A 23,156-nucleotide genomic window follows, 5' to 3' on the forward strand; every position below is an offset into this window, starting at 1 on the left:
AAGACGTGCTTTACTGCTTCTGACTAGTTGGTTCTGAGAAGCATCAGAGAGATAAAATACTGAGAGAGGTATCACATTTCAGAAAAAAAAAATGTTACAATGTTTTTACTAAAAACAGGAAAGCATTATGTGCAAGTGATACGTCACCTGTTGATACAATCTCTTTAAGGGGAGTGCAGAGAAAAACGTAGGTTTTTAATTATATTTTTATTTTACAGGAACTGTGTTCAGTGCCGTCATTCTAACAGTACATCTCAAGCAGTACTTGACCAGTGCACAACCTCATGTGCTTACCTACTGCATTATATTGACCATACTTCAGGTATAGGGCATTTTCTATGTAATTTTAATAAGAGATTAAAATTTGGATTACTAATTGAATTCACCACTGTTAGAATGTCTTTGAAAAATGTGTCATATTATTACGGTAACAAAGAAGGCAGGAAAAAGAGAAAACTCATTCATAGCTTCAGGGAAAGTAAAAGATAAATAATAACAGGAAATGTGATTGTCAAGCATTGCTAAGTCAGACTTCCCAGCTCCTTGAGAAGTCACATCTAATAAAGATGAATCCTGCCTGAGCAATGCTTAAAGAAATGTTTATAAAAACCTGTTATGGCATCTGTATGTTTTATTACTTTGGATATGCTTATATTATTTGACATTACCATAAACAAGGAAGAAAGAAGTAGAGTGCTTACCTCAAATTCAGTAATGTTTAAATATGCCTTTTAAGTATAAAAAACTGCAGTTATGAGGGCTGTGGAAGAATAAATGTTTTTTAAATAAAATCTCATAAAGCTTAATCACTCCATGCAAAAACAGAAATTCAGGTAAATTATTACCTTTTGTGACTTCACATTTATGTATAACTTTATTTCCTGCAGTTCATAAATCAGGCAACTAACTGTGAATATTTTTCTCATAACTTCAGTATTAATTAAGGAAAGTTTATTGTGTCAGGGAAGTCTACCAGTGAGGAGAGCACTCGACAAGGATTCAGAAACCACATTTTCTTTCATATTTCACCAGTGATCTTCACTGTCATCTTGTGGAACATCTCTGACATTTCATCCTCTCTATTTCAGCTGTAAACTCACTGGTCTACAGAGAATGTATGGTGGGCAATACAATGAAGCCTGAGTCAGTTCTGTAGGTTAAAGGAATGATAGTTTCACCATTTTTTTACAATAGATCTTAATCTGAGTTGCCTTTCTTGATGTACCCCACTTAAAAGCCTGCATACGGCAATTTTTCCTCTTAATTTCCCTTAAGTGATTTTCCCTTAATTTTTATCAGGCTTGTGTTGCATTTATGCAACATTGCTCTGCAGCGGTAGATACACCTGTGTTAGAGGAATGTGCGTGCTCCATACATGAGTCTTTATACGTGTTTTTTTCCCTTTGTTGCAGAATGTTTCTCTGGACGAAGCTACTTTAGAGTCTTTTCCATAATCTTTATAGTTACCTTTCTGATTGGGTTGCTGGTTGTCCTTATCATCAGGCAGATAATTCTGCAGGGGAGTAGCAATAAAGTTAAATCTTCATCTGATTACAGAGTATCTGCAACAAAGAAGGTAATTGATTTCAGAACCATCATGTTAAGTAATCTTTTTCTTGCATACAAAATTTAACTAATTGCTGATAAAAATTTTATCTTCTCCTTCAAGGATAAGATGTTTTTGCCTACAGTTTGTACAAGAACAGTCACATACAGACGTGACAAACCTGAGGAAATAAATATTGACATCAGCAAGTTGCGATTAAACGAAACTTTCAAGTGTGAATTCTGAAGACTGTGTGTTTTCTCCAAATGTCTATTTCCATCGTGATCAACTTTTGAAAAGTTACCTTTTGTACTCTTTGGGAGTCTTGGCTGTTGCCATATGGTTTTGTGTTGTGCATTGTGTTGAATACTGTAAGAAAGTGACATGCAAACTTATTCACATTATGTGATTATGTTTGAAACTATAGCTGCTGTATTTTTAGTGGGTTTTTTTGAAAGAGAATTGTGCATTACTACTGTTCAGAAACATTAATGTTGATGTAGCACTTTAGCATATTCTAATTTATTTAGTTATGGCCTAGAATGTAGGTATCTGGTCTGACAAAGCACTGATCTCACTTTACATGTAGCTAGTACTGATGTGCTCTGTGGAAATGGACAAAAGCTGTGACTGAAATATTAATATTGCTGTATATTACAGCAATAGATGACACTATTAAAATGCTCTTGAATAGAGTAAATGGTACTTTTATATTTCTCTCAGTTGACAAATTCCACTGATTTGTCTGCTTTAGCCTTGTAGCTTTTCCTTATAAAAATGACTGGATTAAATGAGTGTTTAGTTATTGGTGTGGGTCTATAGTTGTGAGTGTATACCCAAACCATGCACACAGAGGAAAATTATATATGTAGGTTTTTTATATGGATAATGTCACTCAAAGATAATTTATATCTGATAAAGAGTAATACTTTAGCTATTTTACTTGTTTAAATCTAAAAGAAAACACTTTTATGGAAAATTTGAGGTATTTGGAAACTGAGTGGCTACAGAAAATGAGTTTCAACAGTATGATGATCACTGCTGACTGACTTCATCTTTGAGTCAGCAGCATCAACCCCATTGCAAGTAGATAAATTACACCAGAGCTGTATTTGGTTTGCTAGCTACATGTCAGTGTTTTGCTAAATAAAGATTTTGATCTTTTTGTATGATGTCAAGAAAAAGTCTGATTTTACACGTGCTCTTTTTCGCCATCTAATTTAGTTGATGGGATCAGGTTTTGTAAAATTTTTTGTAACCAATTTTCGTGACTGTACATTGAGAAATGTGTCCAGTGTGATGTGGAAAAGAACCTGCAATTAGAAGAAAGTGAGGAAAATAGAAGTCTTTTTTTCAATGGAACACATTTATTGACTTTATAAATGTGGGATCAAATTCTGCCTTCAGAAATGGGCAAAGTTCTTCGAAACATGATGGGACCAATATAAGCTTATCTGAGAGCAGAATGAGAGCTACAGGTTCAAGCTGAAGCATATTTTTTTTAGCCCTGAAACCAACTATAATGGTAGAACACATGTTACTGTTATATGCTAATTGAAGCGTCAGTCTGCTGCCAAAACCCCACAAAAGTATGATCAATTAAAATCTTGCTGCCAAAAAGATAAATCTCAGAAGACAGTGTATCCTTTAACCACCATGTATTGCTAATACTAAATATTGGTCTGTATTTGTCATAGATAAGAATTACAGAAACAAAGCAGGACCTTTTTATCCTCAGTGGGATAAAGATAAAAGATTGATAAAGGTTTACCTGCTATTACCCTTGTAACAATTCATGACTGTTTGTGAGTAGGAAACAGCCTCTGGTTGTCTGTTTCACTTGACACAAAAAAAAAAAAAAAATCAGTGCTCAGTAGAGTATAGCTGATGAAAAAGATGTGATTGTGTTCTTTAAACAGTGTGACAAAACATTTTAATCAAAATATTTCCTCAGAATATATTTTCCCACCATAATGGCCTTTAAAACATTTACTAAACCATTTGCTGAAGTGATAACTATTTTTGTCTTTAGAAATTACTTTTCACTACCAAAGGGAGATAATTGTGTGGGTAGGGTACAGTGGAGCTGGGTTCTTGGTGAAAGAAAGATTTGAGCTGTAACACACATCTTCCCGACACATCACACTGCTACTACTTTTCTTCTGTAGCACTTGGTTGGCATTGCAGTGCTGCCTCTGAAGGGGCATAGGCAGTATTTCCTTATCAGACACCTGCCTGGATGTTTAAAATGCTCTGGTCAAACAGAGGAGGCTCATGGGACCAATTACACTGTAAGCTGTTTGGTGTCCTGCGATTAAAAAATGTACATTAAAAAAGTTTGTTGAGAAAGGAAAGGAAAAAAAAAGCTTTTTTGCATCTCCCTCATGGTTTTGCTGTATTGTGAAGAAGGCTGGTGAAAGAGAATAAGCTGCTGCTAATGTGGCAGGTCAAGGCTTTTAGAAGGCCCATGGGGAGCTTATACAGAGCAGGATTCTTGGGAGGAGGCTTTGTTTCTAGGGGTGGAATCTATCCATGAGAAACTCCGGCTTTGCTTGGTACTTGTTTCCCTCTGCCTTTGACCATGTTTTTCAGAAGAGCTGCTGCAGGAGATGAATAGCTGAACAAAAGCCTCACTATTTAGGGAGCTGTGTTCCCTCAGCACATGACCTTAAACGAGAAAGCAGCCTGTAATTCACAAGGAATTTCTTCAGTGATTGCAGAAGGACTCTGCTTCCTATAGTGCTTAATATGGGAGATATTAAAGACAAATTAGTTCCTATTAGTTTTCAATGTATTGTGCATCAAAGATGCTCATAAAAATAACCTCAGAATAGAACATTCCAAACTTCTCAAAAAAAACTTATTATACTGGTCTTCTAAAAAAAAATTAAAATGAAGTCAAATAATTCTTCTGTGTGCCTATATCCAAAAATATACCAGCAGATACTGTTGCATCTCATCTTTGATATTGGCAATTGTTTTTAGTTTTGCTCCCGCAAACAGCACGTGCATAACTTTTTACAGCATATGTGTTAAGCTTAAAATCCATTTGTATAATTTTTTACCTTTGACTGGTTATTTGCCCAACATTTCAGAAACTCTATGTTTATTTTAAGTACTGTAAAATGAAGAAAGCTATGAAATGGTTATTTCCAAGCATCATGAGTACACTAAGATTGCTGCAAAAGTGTGTGGGAAAATAGCTGTTTTATCCGGAAAACGTGCACATGGTATGCAAGGAATTTTCATTGTGCCCAGCTGAAATTCCCTTACATTTGCTAGGAATGTTGAAACTGAACCTTAAAAAGGAAGGATGTTCCTATGGGCATAGTTTACATTTTATCCATTACTCTCAACTGGATTTATTTTTTCCTCTCTATGATGTCATGAAAACCTACTATGTAAAGCATTCTTCAGACTGCAGTGGAAAAATATTATTTTCCCTGTCTGATCATGTATAATATTTATTTCCTGCTTAGTGTGCATGCCTAAATGTACATATTTTGCAAATCTTGGGAGTGAACATGTGAAACGGCTTCAAGCAACCCTCAGTTGCAAAACTGACATTATGTCTGGTGTTGTCCAGGACAGAGAGATGCAAGGGAATGGCTGCCTGTGCAGGGACTTAAAGAGGGATGGCAACCTCAGCAGGCATAGTGCTGGGGTTCCCTACAGCATCCCTACAGAGATGATGGTCTAAGACCTTGCTTCTCCTTTAGTCAGGGCAGGACACCTTTTCAAAGTAGGTTGACTTGGCAGTTTTGCATCCTAGGCACTTGTCCACACACTGGAACTGCAGTATGTGCAATCTGAACTGTAGCACTGCAGGCCTTTCACATCTTTACTCAGCAGAAATGCTTGCACATAACCTAGCAAGGGTCCACCTGTAAACTTGGATGCTGCTGACCTCCATTAAAGGTTCTGGGGATTCCTTGGGCACCTGCCCATTTTCTTCCCATCAGACCTTGGTCCTCCACCAGTCAGCCTTAAGGAGTGCAAGCTGCAGTTGTAAAGGGCAGTTCTCATAGGGGCATTTGTGCTGAGTCAGTGCTGGGTGACCCCTACTCTGCTCTGACTGTGAGTGATCAGTGGTGCCAGTGTTCTGGCTGGCTGTTTGCAAGAGAGGGGAAAGCAGAAATGAAGCTGTGGTTAAGAAGAACACTACTTTTAATTATGATCTTGAGACTGCTCTGATGCAGACATCTCTTAGCCCTTAAAGAGAATTGAAATTCATGGAGAGGGCAGAAAACGTTAAAATTAACCAGTGGGAATGCATCTCTATAGTGAGCCAAATCTGTGGGGTTTTACTGAGAGCAAGCCTACTCAGAATGGCTGGCATGTCTGGGGGAAAAAAAATAAAACTCCTAAAAACTACTGGAGTCTTAAGCTTTAGAAATGCTGCTCTGGATTGCATGTTCTCTTTGTTTCCTTTTCTGCACACACTTTTTTTAGAAAAGGTACCTACTTATTAAAAAAAAAACCCCAACAAACTAATGTCTGGCAGTTCTTTAGATTATGGCTTCTGTCAAAATCTAACATAACACCCTGATACCTATATTGGGTTTGGGCTGTTTCAGTTATCTTTTGAAGGGAGATATTGAAATATGAAAGAGTCTTTTGGAGAGTCATTAGTATTGGATGAATTCACCATCTTCACTCTTCCCTACTACTGCTTCAAACATAACGCTACTTTAAAGGGTCTTATATAGCAATAGTGCAACATCTATTAATAATACTACAGTTTTTAACTTTCTATTTAACATTTGCTGCCTTTTGTTAAAGTATATAGAGATAAATAATGTTTCTCTAGATTTGATGCATAGAGAATTAGTAAGGGAAGAAGTTTTAAATTTTTTAACCTCTTACTGCTCCTTTTACATTTTAAATGATACTTTTAAATCACTACTTGTGTTTTTCTGGAAATATACTGAATATTTTATTATTTAAAATAGGGTACTTTTATAGCTGTTTTATTAATTTCAGTTGACTACTAACTTCTATTTTGATATTTATTATTAATAGAGTTGACAATGTAGTATATTGAGATGTTTATTTTTCTATCAGTGCTGTAACAACTATGACATAGCATTATTTTAATGCAACGTTATTGTACTTGCTCTTTAAAAAATAAAATCAATATTTAATCCGTGTAGATTTATTTTTTCATATGTTTAATGTATCTGTGATAAGTTAAAGGGGAGATGCTCACCTCTTTTCATACCGTGCCAAGAGCAATAAAATGCATAGAATACTGTGTTTATCAGATGTAAGCAAACAGGTGGATGCACGCTCAGGATGAATGAGAAGCTGGGAGCACAACAGCAGTTACCAGTTTGAAGGTGTAGCTTGTTTCCTTGTCCAACCCAACTGAAGCCTGAATGTGCTGAATGTGTTAGTACTTTGTAGGGAACAAGAAGATACTTCTTGTGTAAACATAATCTCTAGATGATAGCATTTCTTTTCTGCTTTGCTCTGTTGGGTGGTAGAGGAGCTGGCTTTCTGGGAGTGGATAAATCTGTAATGCCTCATTTATGCCACTCACTGCAGGTTAGCTCACTTTATGAGTCCTGGTGAAAACACATCACAAGGTGAGGAAGGTGACACTAATTCTGTTCTTGAGCAGAATCAGTCATAGCATTTGCTTTGCACAGTGCCACAAAATCTTTCCGGAAAAGGACTTTAGACATGCTCTGTGTAAGGACATTCAAAATTTGCCATGATGCCGCAGTAAGAGACATCTGTGGCACTAAGACTCCTGTCAAACATCACTGACAGACATTACAAAACTATCTGTCCATGCTTCTAACATGATCCATTTTTTGCTCTAGGAATGAGAGAGAGAGCTAGAATCAAGTGACAACTGATGTGTGCTCAGTCATCACATAACTTAGAGGCTAGGACTTAGCAATAAAATAGAAAAAAAAGTGGACATCAAAATTAAAGAGAGAAAATTATCACAAGGACAATCTTAATCTTTGTTGCTTCTTTCATCAAAGCAAGGAACATCATCCCTATATATGCCTGATGAAACTGAGACTGAGAAATTTCCTTTCACTATGCAGGAGTCATCAGCCTTCGCTGATACACAGAGCAAGCTCATGCAACCAGTCCTACAAACAGAAATACACATTTTCTTTGAAATCTCTAGTAAACATAAACTTAGATGTGAATTTCAGACACAGAATTCAAGTGTATAATTTGAGCCAGAGCCATAAGCCTTCATTTTGCCATTTGATAATAATCTTGAAACTAAGGTTTTGTTAACACTTAAGTCTCCTGTAGACAGTGATTCTGCCACCCATCTGTGTTGCATACCCTGCATGTTGTGGAAGGATGGTAAGTGATCTGTATAAAGTCTTTTTTTCTTTCTTCCTATATCCTGAAATCCAGCAATTAAGTCATGCCTATATACCTTTAAATATCCAGATAATGACAGACAGGGTTTTTTACATTAGTAGCATTGTATTTAATTTTTTCTTTATCTACAAAGCTGTCGGCTAGGGCATAACAGAGCCTTAACGTGTTTCTAATGTAACACAACTGCTATTTTGTTGCAGATGTCAATGACAAGGAAAAGGCTTGCTGCTCAGATTCTCCAAATGAATAAACCTAAGTTGCAACCTTTAAGGCCAGAGAAGGAAAAAGATCCTGATTTCAGCCACATTTTTTACACCTGTCATGTAGGTGCATGCTATTGCACAATTTCTCTGCCTGCGTGATTGCTTTTGTGGTAGGTTGTAAGGGGGGTACTTTTAATTTAGATGGTCAATGGAGCATAGAGGAGTGAGAAAGTACATGCTTGTGCTGGTTTGAAGGTGAACCAGCGAGGGAAAATGAACTCACCACGAGAGAGATTATAAGTCAGAGCTAAAATTTAATAATAATATTACAATAACAACACTGATACACAAGGGAAATTGCTTTCAACTCACAATACCCCAGCAGTATAACCCAGTGTCCTGGGGCACAAACCCAAGGGGGGTTTGTTTGCCCTTGTGCTGAGACCCCTGTGGCTCCCCCAAGTCCAGAGCAAAAGGAAAAGAAAAACCTGTTGGTGCAGGCGAGGGCTGTGGTCTGGGCGAGAGTGGTGATCTCCTGCTGTCGAGGTCCTGCTGCTGCTCTGGATCCGACGAGAAGGTTCCCGAGGTCTTCTTACCCACCACTCATGTACCCTCAGGGAGCACTCAGTCCCTCCCCCTGGGCGGGGACTCACACAATGGGTGATTAACTCTGGGAGCCAGGGGTTGTTGAGCTGTTGATGGCCCATTAGCAGCTCCGCCCCCCTCAGGCTGGGTGTGAAGTGATAATGGCTCCCTGGGCAGCTGCTGCTAATGGCCCATTGTCCTTGGGGAATGAATAGAGGGGGGTGGAATACACAGGTTTGATCACCACCACACAGGGTTAGCTGGTCCCTCCAGCTGAACTAGGACAATGCTGAGAAACTAGAAAGTAGGTGCTGGGAAACTAGGCAAAGTAGTATACAAAGTAACTGTATAACACTAGATGTTCTCCATTATCCAGACGTCTTCCTCTCTGACTTGGCTACATGCATGGGAACACAATGGTGAAGATCGGTACAGAGGGGTAAGGAAGCTGATGATGGGAGGAAGAATAGGTGGGCAGGGGTCGTACGACCACTACCCCACAGGCGAGCATGCACAGACTGTTGCCACTTATGTAATTAATAGGTGGCGTTTGGCTGCCTCCCAGGCATCACCTTATACTGCGTACTGGCGCTACGTAGTGTAATGAGTAGCCAATAAATAAGGACACCAGGAGTGGGGGAGCTGAGCAACACCCATCCTTCCACCGAGCCCATGTTAGCTCCTCCGCAGGGACAGCTGCTAAGCATGGATGCCGTCCAGCTTCTGCCAATCCTGGTAGTCCTGACCTGTCTGCTCGAGTAAGCATCAGGGATAGGAAGCAACTGCTGCAGCATCAACTACTTCTATTCTCTTTTGCTAACCTGTCTTAACAAATATTAAGTAATTTACTCTTGTTTTACTTCTTTGAATGAACTATTAAAGATTTAATCTTTTTTTTTTGGTCATTGCCACTAACTGGTATCATAATAAAAGCAATTTGTAGTGTGTTATTGTATTTATCTTTATTCCGGGCATGTATCCTAAACAAACTGTTACATAGGTGCAGGATGTGATCCAGTACTCAGAGAGGATGGCATTTGGGACAGTTGGTTTGAGTGAAGATCTGAATATGCATGATGAAAAACAAAAGATGATTATTATTAAAATTAAGAATAAAAGCTTTGTTAACAGACTGGTTTTGACTACTAAGGAGTTCATCTGAAAAGTGGGTGATTTCTTTTGTCTCAGGTCAACCACAAAGACAAGAAACTTGGAAATACATTCCTGCTACCCAGGGTTTAAAACCAAATAGTTTAATGTATGGTTTGAATTAAAATAAAAATCTGGTTTTACAGAAACTAAAATGGTCTGATTAGAGCACAGGTGCTGTCACTGTGGTGCAGAGGCTCCTGGATGCTCATCTTCTGCTTGGCAGTCTTGGAGTGGTCCAAGTTGGATTGAACTGTACAGAATTCATTTTAACTAGACATAGGCTGAAAGTCTGATTTATTAGTACTAAAAACGGCCCCAGCATTATCATCTGGCTCCTTCTTCCAGGGAAATTGTGGTGGATGGCAGAAAGCAGTATTTTATCTTTTTTGCAAATCATTCTATCTCCTCAGCACTGAGCATGACATGGTCTCTCATTATTTTCTTGGCCTTGAACTGCATGGTTCATGAAGGACGGTTACTGTTTAAAAAAGATGTGTATGCAAGTTGATAAAAATAAAGCATTCACCACAAAAGCATAGTAATGCCAAGTTATGTCACATATCTTATTGAAATTAGTGCATGGGATGTATTTCTTTCAACTCTGCAGCTTGCCAAGTCCCCCTTTTGGGTTCCAAGCCTCATCCCAGGCCTTTTGTTTATGCCTGAGCAATCTGAAGAGCCCAGGATCTGTTGGTGAGTTCCTCTGAAGTTCCTCTGCTCTCAAAACGGATCACAACAATTACTTAGCAAATCTGCTACCTCTTAACCTTAGTTTCTTTCAATTAACCATACTTCAAAGCAGAACCCCTTGAGTGTCTAAGCCTGGCTTCCTGAGAATTGATTCTGCAACATTTGGGATCACTTTTTTCCTGTCTTCAGAACTTCTGCAAAATACTTCTGAACAAAATGAAAACCAAAACCAACTTTAATCTGTGTTTGGGTAACCTGGATTCAAATTTGATAGATCTTAGAGCAAATGTCTAGAAGTCTGAGGAGGTTCTAAGATTTGGGGGGCAGAGTTAAGGGGTTATGTGTGAGTCATATAGAAGATGAAAATTTATATGGGCCTTAAACTGTCCTGCTGTAAATGATATTATCTGATAACCAGATCATTTGGTAAGCAAGGCTCCCTGAATTTTTAATTAGATACAACAATGGCAATGGGAAGGATAGTTTCTTAGACAAAAGTTAAAATGAGACAGAAACAAGGGTGCATCTGAAAACAGTTAAGGATTATCCTATCATTACTATGGTGTCACCTTAAAAATAGTCTCTTGGCAGGAGTGGTAAATCACTGTTTCAGTCCTAGGCTTTGTTCAAAGACTAAAGTTTTGAACTTCAAAATTTTGGCAGAGGATTCCTCCAACTTTTGGCACAGCACAGTCCAAAATATACTCCTACGTTTGTTGAATCCCAAGAAGTGGAAAAACCAAAACCAAGAAAAGACTACTGGGCTAATTCTGAAAAGAAGAGTCAGCACAGAGGAACTCTATTAAGATACTTCCATGGTAGGAATCTCTAAGTCTTTTCCACATCGGGTATTTGGATAAAGTTAAACATCTTGACAGGCTGAACGAATGGACTGACAGAAACCTTGTGAAATTCAGCAAGGGCAGATGCTAAGTCCTGCACTGGGATGGACTAACCAATCTAGACCAGCGTTTGCTTGACTGGGGAGCAGCTCTGTTGGGAAGGAGCTGTGAGACCTGGTGGGCACAAGCTGAATGTGGGACAGCAGGGAGTCCTGGCACCAAAGGACACCAGCAGCATCCTGGGTTGTATTTATGGAAGCACAGCAAGTGAAATGATGGAAGCAGTAGACTCCATTTTACTCAGCAGTCATTAGGCCACATCTAGATACTGCATCCACTTTTAGGTCTCAGTACAAGAAAGGCATTGAGGACCTTGAGCAAGTCCAGCAGAGGGCACTGGGATGGTTAGGGTTGCAGCACTTGTCCAGTGGGAAGAGGTCAAGGGATCTGGGCTTGTTCAGCCCCAAGAGATGGCTCCAGGGAACCAAAAAGCAGCCCGCCAGTGCATATGGGGAGGTGATCAAGAAGATGGAGTCAGCCTCTTCACCAAGATTCATGGTGAGATAATGGACATAAGTTGAAACAGGAGATTGAGTATAAAGAAAAATGTTCATTCTGAGGGTAATTAAGCATTTTAAGAGGTTGCTTGGAGAAGCTGTGGGATCTCTGTTCTTCAGTGTTTTTAAATCCAGCTGGACAATGTCCTGAGCAAACCATTCTTAATGCAGTGTTACTCTCCTTTGAGCAGGAGGTTGGATTTGAGACTTCTCAAGGTCCCTTCAAACCTGGATAGGTCTGTGAGTCTGTGACATATGTGGAGCCTAGTTAACTCCCAAGCATACATTGTTCTTCCCATTTGTATTACTTACATTTATTTTAAGAGGCTTGCTGTATGCATGTGATCAGCACTACTGCCAGCTACAGTTTGCTAAGAATCTGCTGGGAAGAAAAAGCTATGACTGCCAAACTCATTTACAAAGTGATCAGATACTCTTCATTAAAGCAAGATATATAAAGAAACTCAATACAGTGACATTTATAGCACACATTTTTTTTTTGAATGTGTATTCCTTATCTGGCTAAAAAGATTTTTGCCATCTGAAACAAAGAACCATATTCTGCTCCGAGGCATATACAAATCCCTTTAGCTTCAGTGGGAATAGCCTGCATATAGCTGAGGGCATGGTTTGGCCCATGGTCAATGGCCTTCTGAAAGCATTTTTCCAACTTTTTTTTTTTCTTGCAATATTCATCTTTTTCCTTTCCAAAGGTTCTGATGTCATTCCTGTTGCTGAAGTTACAGAGTTCAATTTAGTGGGAACATCTTTGAAGTTTAATTAGATTTCTTGAGACAGATCACAGGTAATCTGAAATACAAGTTCACAAGATCGCTTCAGGCCAAAAGTGTCATATTAGACCAAATATTACACAATTGTTCTGTAATTCATGCTTCCCACTCATGAGGTGGGTTTGAAAACCTTGTGGAATATATATGACTTATCAGAGAAGTGCCAAATATTCCTCATATAGTCCATTCTCACATTTCCTAAGGAAAATGTTCCTTGTCATGATCTTCCCTTTCCCATATTAAGCTGAAGTTTGCCCATTACACCAGGGTAGTATCATCCCTGTCCATGAAATTGCAAGGAAAGCCTCACGTATACATGAGATCTGTTCTGACTGCAGTACCCAAGGTTGGATACAGACTGTATCCATAACGCTAGCAAGGTAAAGTAGTATAAAATGGATACAGCAGCCATCTGTGCCCTTTTTCTAGAAATGCATGTGATTATGCAGAATTATTCACATGAATATGGAAACTTGAAAATCAACCATTCTGAACCAGTCCTGGCCTGGTCCATCTGCCACAGTGTTTGCAGTAGGTGTGAAATCAGGTCTGATTTGCCTTTGGGGGCAGGAGCAGAGAGCCAGGAGGGGAGGGCATGACATTACACATACCCCTCCCATGCTTTACTCAGGTGGCCCCTCACAAGACACATTGGCAAGTGCTGGGGAGTGGGGAGAGATGCTGTATCCCACCATCTAGCATCTCATCACTTTCCTCATGCCCAACAGGCAAGTGCCTCTGCTTTGCAGCAGAGAAGTGAATGCAGCATGGGCTACTGTACAGCCATATCTTGTTCACAATTGCTACATTTTCAGCACAGAAGATCCCGAAAAGTATTTACAAACTCTAAGTTGAAATTTAGCCTCAGTAACTTACTATCCAACGATATTTTATCTTTGGTGGAATAACAACAACAAAGCTTGTATTAACTTGTCAAGACGTGACTTTCTCCATGGGCTGACCTGAAACACCACAGTCACCAAATGCAGACTCAAACTGCCATCTGTGAGGAATAGGTGCTATAAAGAAAGGCTTTCCTGGCTGAATAGCTGCAAAAAGTTGATGAGATTGTAATGCTACAAGATGAAATATTGGTGACATTTTTAGATTTAATGGTCCAGCAGATGAGCAGACAGCAAATCATGTCAGTGTTGGAAGCAAGTACTTGGTTCGTGTCTCTTCTGCACTGTCCCCCCTGCTCTGCCAGGGACAGGGACCCCAGGGGCACCTCCTAAGCGCTCACTTTCCTCAGAGGTTTATCACTGAAGCACCAATGAGGCATTACCCTATTAAGATATGAGGAAGCTGTTGTTAATTTCACTATGGCTTGAATGGCCATAGGTCAGTACTAACACACACTGAACAGACTAGGAAAACACAGTCGAGTTTTCTCAGTTTTCCGTGTAAAAACCTTTGATTGATACAATAGAACCCATTAAAAGGATATGTGTGTTGGTCAAGGTCATATAGAAAAGTGGGGGGTTTCCTTTGTTTTTGTTTTTCTTCCTCTAGGCATCATTAATATTGCCTAAACTACTGGGATGCAGAAGCAATATTTTTCTTATTAAATTGTGGTCATAAGGGTAAAACTCTTGTCATAAATTTTTGAGGTGAAAACAACTGCAAGGATGGCTATAGCTGAGGCAGTAATTTAAGCCCTTAACTACTGGCTGATATCTTATGAAAAAATAGAGCTTGGCAGGAGAAAGTATGATTATGAGAAAGATTAATTCACTGTCAAATATTTTATTTCATTTCAGAATCACATTGCAGGCTCAAAGCTATTTTCAATATTAAACAGAGGAATATAAGAGAGATTCTATAACAAGGAAAAATGTAATGCCATACATGATAACTTTAGGAAGGCTCTCTGGAATTACAGCGGTGAAGGCAGATTGATTCCACAGGGGAAAATAAAGATGGGAAGACAGTTGATATATGTATAATTTTACTAATAGTTTTCTTTATCTGTCAAAAAAAAAAATTGACTGATTGACAGTCTGAAGTGAAACTGCAGTAATTTTGATATTTCATAGAAAAAAAAAGAATTCCTCAATCAGGTGTTATTTCTTATTTTATATTAAAAAATGTCGAGAATGAGGCTAAAGAAAAGTAACATTGTGTTTTACTTAACTTTCATATATGTGCCATCTCTGATGTGTTGAGATTGTTTTTTAACTTGTTTAATAAACAAGAAGAGATGTAGAACTCCTAGATTAAGACATAAACTGAATATTTTCTAAAAATATGCATTATTAATTTGATTTGTAAAGCATGTATTTCTATAGCTCCAATAAAATATTCTTTAAAACAAATTCTAAACCAATACATATCCATTTTATTGTCCTTGAAATTCAAGACATAATACAGTGTTTATCTGAAGGAATTGGAACTAATAAAAAGAGAGTTGCAATTAAATTTACATTGTTTAAAGTAAACAGACTTGCTTTCAATTACTTTATGGGCTATATAGAAACACATCATGAACTTATGCTCTTATATTTTTCCCATTTTTTTCAAGCATAATCTCAACAGCTACATCTGACAGAACTTGCTTGATCTCTTTGCAAGTACTCCTGGCAATGGGTCAATATAAAATTCCTTGGGCAGGGTCTGCAAGGGCAAGACTCAGAGGTAACTAATAACATACACCTTTATCAGTAAATCATGATGATGGCAAACCACGTGGTTGCAGTCCATGATATTTCCTTTCTTTAATGAATATGGGCAAGTTCAAGATCCCACAAGGTAAGATCCCACCTGGAGTTCAGATAGTATTTCTTTAATCCCACTGTAAACAGACTTTATATATATATATATATACTCCATATATATATATATATAATATATGGAGTTATTTTGACCTACAGAATTCATAGGCAAAACTTTTTCTTTATTCTAATATGTGTCTCTGAAATAAAAGCTTTGTGGATGTAAACCTTCTGTTCTGCATATTCAGTACTTATTTCCAATTTGAAACAAAAAAAAAAAAAAAGCAATCGTCAATAGAACAGAGCACACAGAACTTTACTGATGCCACAACCTACAAACAGCAACAGATCCCTTTGTAGGTTAAAACTTACATTTGGTTACAACCATCAGTTTACAGCTCATAGCTTTGAGCCCTGATTCATTATTTTGTAACTCCAGCTTTATGAATGCCATTTAGAGCAACATTAGAATGATGCTTGGATGAACCTGTCTTGTTAATGTTTTAATAGTTTGTTTTTCCTTAAGTTATTATGTGTTGAAAAAGTAACAGTTGAATGTAACTTTCATGGCCACGTGCCCTCTAGAGAAAGTGCACTAGAGAGACAAGGCAGAGGTGTTTAATGCTTTCTTTGCTTCTGTCTTACAGATGACCAACCAAGGGGGTCTGAGTGTCCTGAGCTGAAGGACCATGACCTCGAGAATGATCAGTTCCCAGTTGACCCTGAAATTGTGTGGGATCTGCTGCTCCAGCTGGATCCCTACAAGGCTATGATGCCTGGTGGGATTAATCCAAGAATCCTCAAAGAGCTGGCTGATGTCACTGCAAAACCTCTCTCGATTTTTGAGACATCTTGGGAATCTGGATTGGTCCCAGCTGACTGAAAGCTGGTGAATGTTGCCCCAGTTTTCAAGAAAGGCAAGAAGGAGGAGCCCAGAAACTACAGGCCTGTCAGTCTCACTTGGTAAAGTTATCGAGAAGATTATTTTGGGAAAAAAACACCTCTTCTCTGTGGTGACCTGAAGTTGTGTCAAAGGAGGTTTAGGTTGGATATTAGAAAGAGGTTCTTCACTTCACTGGAAACTGGACCAGGATCCCTGAGGAAGTGGTCACAGCACCAAGCCTGGCAGAGTTCAAGAAGCATTTGATAATACTCTCAGGCACATGGTGTGTCTCTTGTGTCCCTTCCAACTCAGCATATTTTGTGATTCTACTGCTGCCTAAGGAAAGGACTGTTACTATGGATTGAGAATTGGCATATGTTTTAAAGCACAAGTGTTGGGCAATGTCATTGGGGTAGTTAATATTTTTCATGGTCTGTTAATCTTTCATTTGGAGGCTTAAACATAATAGCTTTGTAGGATGTAAATACAGCATCTATAGGAAGCTTATGAGTGCATCTGTACTGGCAAGTTGGTGTCTCTTGGTATTTCATATTTTGCTCTGAACCCAAGTTCTCCTTGTCACACAAATGAAACATGACCACCTGAAACAAACCACCCAGCCAAAAACCTCACACCTCACTGACCCATCTGCTTTTCTCCCCACTTTTTGTAGCAAATGATTTATAAACCAGAAGGGGGATAAGAGCAGCATAGCACAGTTGGGGTGCTGGAGCCAGTGAAGGGCCAGCTCAGGAGAACCTCCCAGCCCCGGCTCAGGATCTTGACCCTGCAATCAGCACCCTATCATCAAGGCCCCCCCAGATCAGCACAGCAGTGCCCACGCAAGTCAGCAGCTGCACTCCCTGTTAGTGTAACACATTCCTCTTTGTCTCTTTTCCTGCATTTTAAATAGTTTGGGGAGAAAGAATTAAGATCCCTAACTCATATGCTTCCTATAGGAGAGCTGTCTCATACACTATAGAGTGATGCTGTGCCAGGACTTATTACAGAAAAGTGAGTTCTGCCTCTATAATCATGCTCTGGGTTTGTGTAGGAGTCTTTGGTAAGATAAAGTACATGCGTTTTTCAGTTTTATCCAGTGGTTTTAGGTCTCAGGGGTACTACTTCTTTCCTCCATCACGGAGATCCCTCCTCCACACATGAACTGGTCAGCTATTCATAAAAATACTGTTTATTCTTCTGGTTTTGAATTATGCCTATTAAAGAATTTGCTTTGCTGCGAGAGAAGCGTCCCTGGGATTTGGAACTGGCCATGTGCCATGGTTTCCACATGCAATCCCTTGGAGCTACTTTCAGCCTTTCCATTGTGGCTTTGTCCTTCGACAGCCTTCATGGGTAATGTTACATATTTATTTTCTCTTTTTTAGGTGTGTGTCTGAAACTAGACCCCTGATTGTGCCTTTTGTACTTTAAAACAACTAAAAAAAGCTGTGGAATATACAGAATAAGTCACGGATCTGATGAAATCTGGTTGCTTTCCATCTACCGAGAGCCTCCCATCTTTCCCTGATAACGCCAGCACACTCCTTCATGTTCCTGTTTATTTGGTTGGCAGACTAGAGGTCAAAAAAATGCATATGCCCCTTTGGCAGGCTGGTGTACCAACAGGCCAGCAAAAGCCAACTTTTGGAAAGAGTAAGGGGACACTGCTGTTTCCCAGTCTTGTCCTCCCAGGTACCATTTTATTCAACCCCAAACTGGGAGAAATTTCTGCATTTAAGAACTGTAAGATGCTCTCATCTTTCCAAAGTTATTAATGGCAAGTCGCCAACTGAAAAATTATATGATCTTGCAAATCTTCCTTTATCCTAGTTTGGTGGGTTTTTTATTGTTATTTTTTAGGAAACCACAATAAAAGTTAAATCAACGGTTCTTAAACTTTTTCTCTGTGGCTGATTTGGGCAAACAATGGTGCCCACCCACTTTGCAGTTCTCACAGGGTTTGTATCTCCCCATGAAAAAAAGCAGCCAAAATCACTGCTGAAAATGTAGCTGGAGAGGAGAGGTCCCATATGAGCAATAGGCTGTCAATAAGGTCTATCAAAAGGCTGCTGCTGCTGCTGTTGCTGTGTATTATTATTGTACTACCAATGCTGAATATCAGCCTTCTGTGACTGCTTTTTCCTTGAAATACTACTTGAGTAACTAGGAACATATCCCACAGAAGGCAAAAATCATGTATCATAGCCTTCCATTCTATGAATTATAGGCATCTTCCTCATTTTTCCTCAAGGGAGGAAAAAAAAGTGTGGATCCAAAGAACGTCAGCAAGAAAAAAACATCAAGTAATTACAGTATGCTTCACACCATGGAAGAGTCTTTTTAATAGAATAAGAAATGAGCTTCCGAAAAAGATCAACTGGGAAATCAGGGACACTTCCATAATTTCAATGTTTAAGCCTATTAATTGTAATTTATTTTTAAAACAATAGTTATTTGATCTGGAAGCCTAAATTCATCTCTTAGACCTTTATACTTATACATTTTCAGCCATTTTACTACTTTCTTCTTTTATTCACAAATTTGAAAACCCTGGAGCTCCATAGAGCACACAAAGCAAAGTTCAGTACTGTGACAATTGCTCATATAATTGTTTTGGTTGGTCAATCTATCAAAGTAGTGGTGTTTGCAGAACATCATAAATTGTGCAATAACAAACTGTATTTCCTACTTAGTGTATGATGGTTTTCCAGGTTGATAAATAACTACCGTGCAGCTGGGTTGATTTGTTTATTTAATTACATCTGCAGGGAAAAAACAACCCAGTTTTGCAATAGTTAAATAGAGCAATTGTGCCATCCAGTGGCTAGCTAGGTTAACTCATTTCTTCTCTTTCTATGTGATCATTTTGTGGGTTTTGTTTCTTACTCAAAAAAAGATGTAATTCTTGTAATTTCCAATGTTCATTCCATTGCTGCATGCCACTTATATGTGTAATAAAATTTTAATGTGATTCACACTTTTTTTTTCCAATATGCTACTCAAACTGAAGGCCAAAAACAATTAAAAGGTGTGCCTTATATCCTTCTGGAACAGTTAGAGATAAGTTTCAGATTATTACATATCCTATTATCAAACATCATGGACCATTGACAACAATGAACAAATTAAAATGGAGTACTCAACTCAGTGTGTCTGCTGCAACTATGGTAGAACCTTTAATGAAGTGTTCCCAAAATAATGATTTGTAATAACAACTGTAACTGAGTTTATATATTGGTTCATGAAACATCTTTTTTACTGTTTGAAAGTGTTAGAGGGGGCAGACAAAACAATCCTACAGCATGATTACATTCTCAAATATCTCACTCATTTTTTGACCATAATTTCTAAAGCAATTCTCTGGAGCATAATGTGAGATCTGGACTTTGTTGCCTGAGCCTGTACTTAGTAGATTGGGAAATGCGGCCACAAGTCACAACCTGAAAATGTCTCCTAATTTCCAAACCAAAATTTACTGTAATCACTTCTGAGGAAGACGGACCTCCCTGATTGCAACATTTTGTTGGTGATCCAAAAGCCTGTTTTGGGGGAAAGCCTCATTGTGCAAATTAACCTATGGGCATCCATATGAAGCTTGCAGTTTGGACAAAACCAACATGTGGGTGTGGAGGACCAGGCATAAGCATGTAAATATGTTTTGTCACAGACATTGTGACTGTTGCGACAGGAAAGTTGTGTTTGGAAGAGAGGGTCCCAAGGAGGTGGAGTGGCACTGTTCTGAGCAAACTTCCTCTTCTGCCTGGAGGCTCACTCTCAGTGCACCTGAATGAATTCCCACTCTCTCTCGACTCACTTCCTGGAGGCCTTCAAAGGGCTGAATGCACATGTGCAAACAATGTGGCTGCTCATGCGCAATGAAATGTCACAAAAAATCTATTTTCCATAAGGCACGCACACATACAGCTTGTGAAGGGACATCTCACAGTCCCAGCGTATAGCGAGAGCTTGCTTCTCACACAAGAGCCCTGTGCTCTCCCAACCCTGGCAACACAGCCTTTTAACAGATAGACCATCCATTTATTTTTACTTGGGTTTAACTGCAAGTTTACAGCTTCTTGGGCTCTGCATGCACTCCAGCTGTGGAGTCCTTCCAAGAGCAACATAAAAACGTGTTGTGATCCCATGAAAAGTACTCTACTTCAGGTACAGCAGCCAATTCATCCCCCATTCTGTGTCCTTCCCATCTTCCTTCTCCTTTACATTGCCAACACAGATGTGAGTCCCCATAACTCAGTGTGATCCCCTGAAGTTTGTGTATTTCCCAAGACTTTTTTTTTTTAACATGAGCAGTAGTTCCCCTATGCCAAGGACTTCCAGAGAAATCTCTGTGCAGTATTGCCCTGCCTTTCAGTGACATGAATCACTACACATCGGTGCCATATGTACTTTACCATGCTGTGATATCAGAGACTAGTTAACACACTAATAATCCCTTTGCTACAGACACAGGAAGGCTCTCACACAAGGAAGACTTTCGATCTTAGCAAAATTGTTTATTGACCTGAAGTTTAGAAGGTGGCTACAGATTTAGAGAGTGTCTTGACTTCTAGAGGGCCAATCTAAGAGGGACTTAAAACAACTGGCAAGAATCCAGCATTTTTGAGGCTTCCTTAAAATGAGGCAGCAAAATCACTGGTAACTTTTGAAATGTTCCTTAAAATACCTTGCTCCTGATGCATACAGTTCACATTTACGAAACAGTGTTTGTTCACATTGCGCCCTCACACCTGGAAAGAAGATTCATACTGTTCCTTTTATTCTAGATATCACTAGCTCTTTCTAAATGAAAAAAGTATAGAATATAATGAATATAATATAACATAACATAATATAGTGTATAACATGATATAATAATTATGCTATGGTTTATAAGATAAATTCTATTGTATTCTACTGTATTATTTCTAATATATACAAATCTATTATCAGAAAAGAGAGGAATAAAAGCTAAATACAGATATTCTCTGCTAGTTGTTTGTTGTTTTTTTCTTTTCTAAATTGTTATAAAAAGCTAATGTTTAAAAACAAACAAACAAACAAAAAAACAACAACATAGTCTAGCATCAAGATGTCAGGAGGAATGAAAAACCAAGAGCTTCTCAAGCCAAATATTTCTCAGCTCCTCATCTGCAAAACTCTAAGCAGGCCACATGACAATTTTGAATCTTTGTGGTGGAGAAAAAAAAATCATCTGCAAGAACAACCCAGCCTCCCAAGTCAGATAAATAATTCACTGCTTTGGAGCCCTTTGAAGAAAGGAAGTGCTGACAGTTGTCACTATTTCACTCCCACTGAGTGTGCCTGCTGGCAGACCTCTGGCACCACTCCTGAATGAATCTCACTGATCAAATCCAGCTGAAGTTGGGGCCAGGTGTGGGTGCAGAATTGTGTATAAGATCAGCATTGCTGCAATGACCATGGTTCAGATCGAAGGAGAAAAAAACTCAATTTGAGCCGTCTTGAAGGAACATTATTGAATTTCTAGCAAAAAAATTTTACTGGGCAGAGGACCTAAGGTTGAGTGTAAACTATAATCCTCATAGTTAGCACCAAGAGAAGAAACAATATTAGTGCTTTACCATAGCTAATAGCCTGGCTATGTAGTTACTAATGAGCCAAATGATGGGAAGTTATGGTAGGGATATCTTTTTCATTGTCACCATATTTCTATAAGTGTTGGCACAGCTTCTTGAGGCATATCTCAGTAGGAAGGAGATAAGGCTGTGATTATTAGCCCTCTAACTCCTAATCCTGCCCTGCTGATGCAAAGTTAGAACTAGGCTGGATCTGCAAACCGGGAGGCAGTCACTGGTCTGAACTTTCACTACACTGGTGTTTGTGTAGCTTGAATTGTCTCCCTGTATTCAGATTCTAGTGTGTTGATTTTCATAGTTTCCTAATTAAATCACTCTACTCCTTCCTCATTCCTTTTTACCTCCCTAACTTTGCTGCCTATGTCAGTTCTTTTCAGGGAGCTCTTGGTTCTGGAGGCAGGAACTTCTTTTAAATTAAAGCTAATCTCTGACAGTTTTGATATGCCTGGGCCACCTTCTGGAGTCTGCTATGTTAATGCATGAAAACAATGATGAGTCAGGCTCATCCTTTTTAGGAGAGTGTATAAAAGCCTGACCTCTTCTGAGGACACTTTTATTGGCATAGCCTACAATGGTTATTTCCACTTATCATAAAAATCAATTGCCATGTTATCAAGTTTGCAGCAAAACTTTGTCAAAGGCAATCATCAAGCATGATTCTCTGTCTTCTTTCAGCTATGAGCTCCTCTGCAGCAGTAGTATTTGTGAGCTACTCTGACATATATCACCCTCAGTAATCAATTTCTCTCAGTGGTCAACACCCAGGGGAGAATGCCAAACTTATTTTTGTCCTGTCTCATTAATCACAAGTAATGAGCATGTGTGCAAGTTACAACCATGATTTCTAAAACTTCAGGCAGAGAGGCAGCGCCAGAAATAAAGTACCAGAAAGCAGCAAGTTTACTTCTTGCTATGCTCTTTCGTGTTTGCATCCAGATCTACAGCTACTTGGTAATCTGTGTTCACTCATCTTTTTTCACCATTTAATGTTATGCTAAACAGGCTTTTTCCTCCATTTGTATTTTCATCCTGTGTATCATTTTCTTCACATGTTTTCCACTGGACTTTTCATGTTTAAGATTCTTTTGAGTTACCAATTAATTTTCACTTTTAGAGAAATTATGGTTTTACTTTAAAAGTCTTCAGTAATATGTTGGACCAAAAGCTCAGGATCCATTCAGCAGTTACTGCCTGCTTTCAGTACTGATACAGTGTGTTGGA

At 38.8% G+C, this 23,156-nt stretch overlaps 1 protein-coding gene across 2 annotated transcripts in view; it reads left to right on the forward strand.

Moving 5' to 3' along the window:
* ITGB8 (integrin subunit beta 8) overlaps nt 1–6,036 on the forward strand; it is a 47,538-nt gene extending 41,502 nt beyond the window's left edge. For both annotated transcript variants that reach the window (XM_071560880.1, XM_071560881.1), the window contains exons 12-14: nt 219–322; nt 1,413–1,576; nt 1,670–6,036. In XM_071560880.1, the coding sequence (XP_071416981.1) occupies nt 219–322; nt 1,413–1,576; nt 1,670–1,792 (391 nt within the window). In that variant the 3' untranslated portion in view covers nt 1,793–6,036. The remainder of the gene's footprint in view (nt 1–218; nt 323–1,412; nt 1,577–1,669) is intronic.
* Nucleotides 6,037–23,156: the final 17,120 nt, after the last annotated feature.

This window comes from Pithys albifrons, chromosome 7 (genome assembly GCF_047495875.1).
Source record: "Pithys albifrons albifrons isolate INPA30051 chromosome 7, PitAlb_v1, whole genome shotgun sequence".
Lineage (NCBI taxonomy): Eukaryota > Metazoa > Chordata > Aves > Passeriformes > Thamnophilidae > Pithys > Pithys albifrons.